The 9,904-nt window shown below is 47.6% G+C and overlaps 1 protein-coding gene across 1 annotated transcript; it reads right to left on the bottom strand.

The window, feature by feature from the left end:
- Positions 1-7,289: 7,289 nt before the first annotated feature.
- Positions 7,290-9,104, bottom strand: LOC125513480 (haloacid dehalogenase-like hydrolase domain-containing protein Sgpp). The gene is made up of 5 exons (XM_048678607.1): positions 8,820-9,104; positions 8,619-8,727; positions 8,356-8,510; positions 7,814-8,075; positions 7,290-7,692 (listed from the first exon to the last, which is right to left on the bottom strand). The coding sequence occupies exons 1-5, from the start codon at positions 9,011-9,013 to the stop codon at positions 7,507-7,509; spliced, it is 906 nt and encodes a 301-aa protein (XP_048534564.1). The 5' UTR covers positions 9,014-9,104; the 3' UTR covers positions 7,290-7,506.
- Between the last annotated feature and the right edge of the window lie 800 nt (positions 9,105-9,904).

Raw genomic sequence — 9,904 nt, 5'->3', positions numbered from 1 at the left:
ACAACAATTATTGGAAGCAAAAAACCACTTGAATCTATGTTCGTTATCCACCCTTGTATTGTTCCCTATACAACATGGAGATGTACACGTCCTAGTTTTAAGTAAGAAAAGTTTGGGTGATGATGATTGACTAACGTGAACCTTGATTCTTTCATTAGGTTGTGGACTTGTGGCGATCCTAGCGATGCCATTGAAGATTTATTTTTATGAAAGAATTTTTTCATTCGGTTGTGGCGATGCCATTGTAGATTTTCTTTTATGTAGGGAAATAGCTGGGTTTCTCCATAAATGTCCAAGTAACACATTGACGACAGATGAATATGGAGTGTTGTTGGTAGGCTATCGGACGAATGTTGTTCAAATCTCAGTTTTATTGTGCGGATGTTTTTTTCCATAACATATAATGCCATCTGAAACACCATCTGCAACGTATAAAACCATATCTATTTCTGAACTAAACAAAGCAAATGTTCTTGTAAACAAATAAAAAAACATATATCTTCATTGGTACAGTATGATTTGACCACAAATATCACACTGAGTCGTTCAACTGACAACTAAGCCTTTCCGGTCCACTTTGAGTAATTCGGATCCACATGTATAAATATGAGTCTTCTGGTCCGACATGTACCACTGCAAGGTTGGTATCTAGACACATAAGTAGAAGTATGAGTCGTTTTCCCGTCATGTATCACTATGAGTCATCCGGACCCACACATAGAACTTCCGAGTTAACAAGGCCCATAAGCTGGAGTTGTTTCGCCCTGCAGGTACCACTTCAAGTCATCTAGCCCTTAGAAGTACTGGTATGAGTCCCGAACATAGAAGTACAACTCCAAGTCATCTGGGCCCACAACAAGTACGGGCATGAGTTGTTATACCTCACATGTACAATTTTGAGTCATCGGGATCTACAAGTGTCGGTACGACTCTTCTAGCACCACAAGTATCGCTCCAAATCATCCGGTCCCCCATAAGTACTAGCATGAGTCTTCCGGACCCAGAGGTACTAGTATGAGTTGTTTGGATCCACATCTACCACTTCTAGCCATTTGGGCCTATATGTACCTCTTTGAGTCATCTGAGCCCACATGCAACAATATGACTTATTCTGCCCCACATGTACCGCTATGAGTCATTTGGACCAACAAGTACCAATGCATGTATTTCAGGCCTATAAGTACCCCTCTGAGTTAACCGGACCCAACAGTTGGAGTCATTTGGCCCAACGAGTACCACTTCAAGTCATTTGGACCCAAAAGTCTAGTATGAGTCGTTTGGATCCAGAAGTACCACTCTGAGTCATCAGGACTCACAAGTATCAGTATGAGTTTTCTGGCCCCACAAGTACCACTCCGAGTCATACAGGCCCGCCCCATAAGTACTAGTATGACTCGTTTGGATCCACATGTACCACTCCAAGTTGTTTGGGCCCATACGTACCACTCCAGGTCGTCTGGGCCCATAAGTACTAGTATGAGTTGTTTCGCCCCACATGTGAAGGAAATATGCTCTAGAGGCAATAATAAAGTTATTATTTATTTCCTTATATCATGATAAATGTTTATTATTCATGCTAGAATTGTATTAACCGGAAACATGATACATGTGTGAATACATAGACAAACAGAGTGTCACTAGTATGCCTCTACTAGACTAGCTCGTTGATCAAAGATGGTTATGTTTCCTAGCCATAGACATGAGTTGTCATTTGATCAACGGGGTCACATCATTAGGAGAATGATGTGATTGACTTGACGCATTATGTTAGCTTAGCACTTGATCGTTTAGTATGTTGCTATTGCTTTCTTCATGACTTATACATGTTCCTATGACTATGAGATTATGTAACTCCCGTTTACCGGAGGAACACTTTGTGTGCTACCAAACGTCACAACGTAACTGGGTGATTATAAAGGTGCTCTACAGGTGTCTCCAAAGGTACTTGTTGGGCTGGCATATTTCGAGATTAGGATTTGTCACTCCGATTGTCGGAGAGGTATCTCTGGGCCCACTCGGTAATGCACATCACTATAAGCCTTGCAAGCATTGTAACTAATGAGTTAGTTGCGGAATGATGTATTACGGAACGAGTAAAGAGACTTGCTGGTAACGAGATTGAACTAGGTATTGAGATACCGACGATCAAATCTCGGGCAAGCAACATACCGATGACAAAGGGAACAACGTATGTTGTTATGCGGTTTGACCGATAAAGATCTTCGTAGAATATGTGGGAGCCAATATGAGCATCCAGGTTCCGCTATTGGTTATTGACCAGAGACGTGTCTCGGTCATGTCTACATAGTTCTCGAAACCATAGGGTCCGCATGCTTAAAGTTCGGTGACGATCGTATTATGAGTTTTTGTGTTTTGATGTACCGAAGGTAGTTCGGAGTTCCGGATATGATCACGGACATGACGAGGAGTCTTGAAAGATCGTGGATGTCGCCTAGAGGGGGGGTGAATAGGCGCTTTTAAAATAATTACGGTTTAGGCTTGAACAAATGCGGAATAAACCTAGCAGTTAATTTGTCAAGCACAAAACCTACGACAACTAGGCTCACCTATGTGCACCAACAACTTATGCTAAGCAAGATAAACTACTAGGTGATAGCAAGATATATGACAAGAAACAATATGGCTATCACAAGGTAAAGTGCATAAGTAAAGAGCTCAGGTAAGAGATAACCAAGGCACGCAGAGACAACGATGTATCCCGAAGTTCACACCCTTGGGCCACCGTAATCTCCTCACATCCTCACACAATGCAAGATGCCGTGATTCCACTAAGGGACCCTTGAGGGCGGTCACCGAACCCATACAAATGGCAACCCTTGGGGGCGGTCACCGAACCCGTACACTTTGGCAACCCTTGGGGGTGGTCACCGGTACCCATCAAATTGCTCGGGGCGATCTCCACAACCTAATTGGAGACCCCGACGCTTGCCCGGAGCTTTACACCACAATGATTGAGCTTCGAACACCACCAACCGTCTAGGGCGCCAAGGCACCCAAGAGGAACAAGCTCTAGGGTGCCCAAACACCCAAGAGTAATAAGCTTCTCAAACTTCACTTCCACGTATCACCGTGGAGAACTCAAACCGATGCACCAAATGCAATGGCAAGGGCACACGGAGTGCCCAAGTCCTTCTCTCCCAATCCCACCAAAGCAACTAATGCTAGGGAAGAAAATGAGAAGAAGAACGAAAGAAGAACACGAAGAACTCCAAGATCTAGATCCAAGGGGTTCCACTCACTTAGAGGAGAAAGTGATTGGTGGAAACGTGGATCTAGATCTCCTCTCTCTTTTTCCTCAAGAACTAGCAAGAATCATTGGAGGGATTAAGAGATAGCAAGCTCGAAGAAGGTCAACAATGGGGGAAGAACACGAGCTAAAAGGATAAGGTTCATTGGGGAAGAAGACCCCCTTTTATAGGTGGGGAAAAATCCAACCGTTGTGCTCACAGCCCGCACCGAGCGGTACTACCGCTCCAAGGAGCGGTACTACCGCTAGGGCGGTAGTAGCCCTTTGAAACACAACAGCGAGGAGACAAAAGGCCAGTAGAACCGCTGGAGTGGTACTACCGCTCGTCCTCACGGTACTACCGATAGGGATCGCGGTACTACCGCAAAGGGTAGCGGTACTACTGCTTGTGAGTAGTACTAAAAAAATACATCCGGGCCTACCACCGCAAGACTTGGGATGAGTTTTTGGTCCGGAGCGGTAGTACCGCTGTAGGAGCCGCGGTAGTACCGCTCTGGAGCGGTAGTAAAAAATTACATCCGCTCCAATTCGCGGTAGTACTGCTGCAACCTTTTCAGAACACCAAAACTGCCACAACTTTTGCAAACGGACTCCGAATTCGACGAAACCAAATTTGTTGGAAAGCTAGCGACAAGGGCTAACACAATCTTGATAGAAATACCAATAAGAAGCAAATGAGAAAAGGCCCAAAAGAAAATGGTGAGAACCCTTCCTCGGATAAGACCGGTAAAACCTCCAACACCGAAAACATCATAGAAGACGCATGCAAACTCCGTTTTTGATGAACTCAAGCTTGTCATCAAGATGACCATAAGCTCTAAGACTCACAAAGAGAACCAAACAAGAACCAAGAAACATGATGCAAGGATGCAATGGTTTGAGCTCTCGACGAACGATACGATCAAGCTACTCACTTGAGAGCCCCCCTTGATAGTACGGCTATCGATCCTATAACCCGGTCTCCCAACTACCACCATGAGACCGGTAAAATAGAAAACCTATCAAGGGCAAACCTTTGCTTGCACATGATCCACTTGAGCTAGATGATGACGATCTTTTCCTCCTCAAGATGGACCACCTTTCTTGATTGCGTTGGGTCGATGGAGACTAGATGATTGTTCCCCCATACTCCACTATGGGTGAGCCACTCTTCGGCACATCTTCACAAGTCCATTGACACCACAATGGATGGCAAGCTTCAAGCACTTGATCTCTTCGTGATGCTCCACTTGAACTTGCACACAACAATCTTGATGACGATCACCACTTGATGTCATCCTCTCCATGGGTTGAGTGATATCTTCCTCTTGACGAAAGCCCATGAACACGTACCTAACCCCACATAGAACTCTCACATAGACCATGGGTTAGTACACAAAGCACAATGGACAATGCTTACCATGCCATGGGATCACTTGATCCCTCTCGGTACATCTTCTACACTTTGTGAGTTGATCAACTTGATTCACTCTTGACTTAGTCTTGATCAACCTTAAATCTTTCCAACTCTCTTCATTTGGATGATGTCTTGAAGGTAAACATGAATGATCACACAATCTTCTTCTTCAAGACATGCTTGCAATAAGCTCAACTCTCACATGACCAATCTTTGGATAATTCCTTAATAGCACCTTGGTCAACACAAACTCTCCTTGAAACCAACACATGTACTCCAAGAAAAGCCTATGGACAAAACCTTCAAATATAACTCAAGGCAACCATTAGTCCATAGAGATTGTCATCAATTATCAAAACCAAACATGGGGGCACCGCATGTTCTTTCAAGTCTCGAAATGGTCGAGACATAAATATCGATATATTGGACGACTATATTTGGATATCGGAATGGTTCCGGGTGAGATCGGGAATATACCGGAGCACCGAGAGGTTATCGGAACCCCCCGGGAGGTATTTTGGCCTTATTGGGATTTAGTGGAAAGGAGGGGAAAGGAGCAAGGGAGGTGCCCCCCCAAGCCCAATCTGAATTGGGAGGGGGGCCGGCTCCCCCTTTCCTTCCTGCCTCCTTCCTCTTCCTTTCCTCTCCTACTCCAAGTTGGAAAGAGGGCAATCCTACTCCCGGTGGGAGTAGGACTTCCCATGGCGCGCCCTAGAGAGGGTCGGCCCTCCACTCCTTTATATACGGGGGCAGGGGGCACCTCTAGACACACAAGTTTATCATTGATCCCTTAGCCGTGTGCGGTGCCCCCCTCCATCATAATCCACCTCGATTATATCGTAGCGGTGCTTAGACGAAGCCCTGCATCGGTAGCATCATCATCACCGTCACCACGTCGTCGTGCTGACAAAACTCTCCCGTGAAGCTTTGCTGGATCGGAGCTCGCGGGGCGTCATCGAGTTGAACGTGTGCCGAACTCGGAGGTGTCATGCATTTGGTACTTGGATCGGTCAGATTGTGAAGACGTACGACTACATCAACCGCGTTGTGCTAACGCTTCCTCTTATGGTCTACGAGGATACGTGGATGATACTCTTCCCTCTCGTTGCTATGCATCACCATGATCTTGCATGTGCGTAGGAAATTTTTTGAAAGTACTACGTTCCCCAACAACATGTACTACTCTGAATCATCTGGACCACAAGTACCAACACATGTATTTTAGGCCTATAGGTACAACTCCGAGTTAACCGGGCCTACACTTCAAGTCACATGGATCCAAAAATGTACAAGTATAATTCTTTTGAATCCAGAAGTACCACTCTGAGTCATCGGGACCCACAAAATACCAGTACGAGTCTTCCGGTCCCAGAAGTACTAGCATGAGTCTTCCGGACCCAAAAGTAATAATATGAGTTGTTTGGATCTACATGTACCACTCCGAGCATTTTGGCCATATGTACTTCTCCGAGCCATCTGGGCCCACAAGTACCAGTATGAGTTGTTTTCTCCGACATATACCGCTCCAAATAATCTGGACCCAAAAGTTACGATGCGTGTGGCTTGGACGTATAGGTACAACTTCGATTTAATGAGGCCCACTAGTTCGCCCCACGGGTATCACTTCCAAGTCATATGGACCCAAAAAAAGTACAAGTATGAGTCGTTTGGACCCAGAAGTGCCACTCCGAGTCATCAGGACCCCAAATACCAATATGAGTTTTCTGGACCCACAAGTACTTCTAGTAGTTATTCGTATCCATAAGTACTAACACGAGTCTTTTTTTGTATGAATTACTAGCATGAGTCTTTTTTTGTATGAATTACTAGCATGAGTCTTACAAACCTATAGGTACCACTCCGAGTTATCCGGACCAATAGATACCTCTCTGAGACGATTCAAATGAGATATATACACAAAATTATGTTTTTTCAAACTTGTAAATGGCTTTAACAAAAAAAAGTTGGGAGTGTTCAGAAAGATAATTTGACGTACCTGCAATTAGCATTTTCTTTAGTACAACCTTTTATTTCTCCAAGGTTCGTCCCCTTGTGGCTTCACAGAGGGAAAAAAAGGAACTGGTTTGAGAGTTTCACTTGTACGCTGCACGTTCTAGGCTCATGCAATATTAGTTTTATTTTCTCTCCCAAATAAATCTCAGCTATTTCCCGTAAAAAGAAATCTCAGCTATAAATGAACGAGACCCACCAATATGGCCTGCACCACGCCGCATAAAAATCGGATCTACGAAATAGATCACCTGATTTTCGTTTTTTGAGAAAGTATATCCCCTAATTTGGTACGGAAAGTCCGAAACGTCCATATCTCCATCATCCCACACCGAAAAAATCGGTTCTACACTAAACAGATCGAGCGTGTTGGGCGATGGACTGCGTGTGCGTTCAAAAGTCAAAAATCACCCCTCGATGCCCTTTGGGAAATGACTTTGTTGCTCCTCCATGCGGACGGCCAGATCTGCATGGTACTCCTTGATGTGGTTTTGGAGTACCAGGATACCGTAAAAAAGACTCATAAAGAGAGAGATTTTAGGTGTCAAAAGAAGAAGAACAAACATCCAAGGAGTGTGCGCTCAACTCTTCTGATCACGGATTCGCGCATCGGCGGAAGTTAAATATTACTCTCTCCGTTTCGAATTACTTGTTGCAGGTATGGATATATCTAGATGTATTTTAGTTCTAAATACATTCATTTCTGCGATGAGTAATTTAGAACAGAGGGAGTAGTTGCAGAATTATTCATGCTCGTGTACGATGAAATATTGAACTTAGAAAAATCGGGATCACCGACTAGTCGTCCAGTTAGCAAGCATGTCCGCGAACATCAGCCTTGCTTATCTGCAGCTGCAGGGTCTAGCTCCTGAAGCATGGCCATCAGCTTCGGGTCCCGGAAATCCCCGATCAGCAGGCTCGCCCCCGCGTCCCTCAGCACCTTCTCCGGGTTCCCGGTGGTCAGGCCCACCACGGCCACGCCGGCGGCGACGCCGGCCCGGATCCCGGACGCGGAATCCTGACAAACCAAATGAACAGAAACATCACGATCGGCAATCCAACATCGACGTGGTGCATTCATCGACGTCGTGGCATGTGGGCTGTGGCGCATGAACAGATGAACAGCGGATCTTGATTACCTCGAAGATGAACGTGTGATCGGGCGACGCGCCGATGAGGTCGAGGGCCTTGAGGTACGGGTCCGGGGACGGCTTGGCCCGCTCGCACTCGCTCCCGATGACGAGCACCGGGAAGAAGCTGGTGAGGCCGAGGAGCGACAGCACGAGCTCCGCGTTCGCCCTCGGCGCGTTCGTCACCGCCGCCCGCTTCAGGTTGCGGCCTTCGATCCATGTGCACAGTTCCTGCAATCCCGCCAGTCCCTTGAGCTCTCCTGCTGCCAACCTGCACGGTTTCTAAGCTTGAGATTTCCAGGAAGAATCAGAGTAACAGAGCAAGAACAACACATGGGAATTGAGAATTTCGGGGCATTGTACTGAAATCTGCCTGCTCTGTGCCTGTACCCAATTAGTGCCATATCTGAAACTGAATCATTCAGAGTGATCGATACTTAACAGCATCCTCTAAAACATTCCATATATGCGAGATTCGATATTATTTATGCCACGGTATGTAATAAATCATGCTACGGTATGAAGAATGAAGGTAGGGTAATGTTGGTTACTTTCTGAACAGGGCTTCCTTGCGATCCATGAACTCCATGCCCTTGGCGTGGTCGAGCTCCGGGAACAGAGCGCCGGCGAGGGCGTCGTTGTGCCACCCGCTGATGTTGGCGCTGTAGAACTCCTCGGTGATGGGGACTCCATTGTTGAAACCAACCTGCAGGGAGATTCAGTTCAGAGAGCTCGGGGTCACAGCACAGGGTAGCTGCAGACGCTTCGCCGGTGAGAGAGGAAAAGCGAGCGACGTAAAAGCAAAAGCGCGCACCTCCTGCAGCAGCTCGCGGAAGGCGAGGAAGTGGAAGGGATCCGAGTCGCAGAGGGTGCCGTCGATGTCGAACAGGATGGCCTCCAGCGGCGCCAGCTCCCGCAGATCCCTGCTCCATGCGGATTCAGGGTTTCAGACGGTCAAGAACCAGCAGGACAACAAGCAAAAACAGAGAAACGGAAGGGGGGCAGTGTAGCTGACCTGTCGCCGGCGGCCGACATGTCCGGCGCTCCGGTGCCCCGCCGGTAGGCGCGCGCGGTGTGGTTCCTGTATCTGCTGAAACGGGCGCTGGCGATGCGAGGTGAGCGTGGTAGCGATGCAGTAGAGTGGTGGACTGTAGGAGGGGAGGAGACGGGGCAGACGTGTGGCTGCGAACCGCGCGCGAAGGCGTACATGGGAAGCTCGTGCTTTGATGCTGCCTCGCTGTTGCAACGGACGGACGATGGTCGTCGGCAGTTTCCTCTGCTCCAGTCAGTCTGACCAGCAGCGTGTGATGTTTTTCTTTTTGAGGGAATATTGGATTCCCGTTCACGAGAGGCTGAGAACAAAGATGCGCAGTGAGACCAGTAGCGTGGTCCTACTACGGAGTTGTACATGCTCGTCGCACCATAGGACACGAATTTTTGGAATACGGTTCCACACCCACCGTTCGAACGGTAACTTCGAAAAAGATTAGCAAGTAATTTTAAAAAAGGGAAACGATGGGGCGCGGTGCACCGGTCGAACTTTGGGCCGAACGCGTCCACGCGCGCTTCGCCCCAGACACCCACCAGACGACACGTAGACACAGGGCCACCAACGCTATCCTTTCTGCTTTCTTCAACCTCGCGCGGATCTCGCCCCACAATGCATGCATCCCTCGCCTCCCCTGTTGCAGCACGTGAGCAGCTCGCCGTCAGCCATGGATGTAGCTTGGAAGATGAAGTCCCGCCGGTCAGTGGCGAGTCTGCCAGGGGGGCTTCAACAGGCTGAAGCCTACCCTCCAGAAAAACGAAATTTTCTTTTACTACTAAACTAATCTCGTCCTAGCCCAATTGCCCAACTTCTAAACCTATGTATTAGCGAGTAGCAAACAAACAACGCTGCACACCCACAGAGAACAGAACAGGCGACTCACGAACACACAGCGGCGGCAGCCATGCGCTCATGCTCATACTCCAACCCAAGCGCCGCCCGCGGGGGACTAGGGTGCCGCCAGGGGAGACGGTTGTGGTAGAGCTTAGCCGTAGCAACAACTGATTTAGGCGGGGGATGCAGTTTGCAGGAGCTCGCCGGCCTGCCGACAT

The sequence above is a fragment of the Triticum urartu genome, chromosome 1 (genome assembly GCF_003073215.2).
Source record: "Triticum urartu cultivar G1812 chromosome 1, Tu2.1, whole genome shotgun sequence".
Classification (NCBI taxonomy): Eukaryota; Viridiplantae; Streptophyta; class Magnoliopsida; order Poales; family Poaceae; genus Triticum; species Triticum urartu.
This window is presented reverse-complemented; position numbering and strand designations above follow the sequence as displayed.

Bases quoted from the DNA above. Each gene is read 5' to 3' on its own strand.
- LOC125513480 (XM_048678607.1), bottom strand. From the start codon at position 9,013: ATGTACGCCTTCGCGCGCGGTTCGCAGCCACACGTCTGCCCCGTCTCC. The intron at 8,076-8,355 runs GTAACCAACATT...GAAACCGTGCAG, and splicing joins AAGGAAGCCCTGTTCAGAAA to GTTGGCAGCAGGAGAGCTCA. The intron at 7,693-7,813 runs GTAATCAAGATC...TTGGTTTGTCAG, and splicing joins ATCACACGTTCATCTTCGAG to GATTCCGCGTCCGGGATCCG.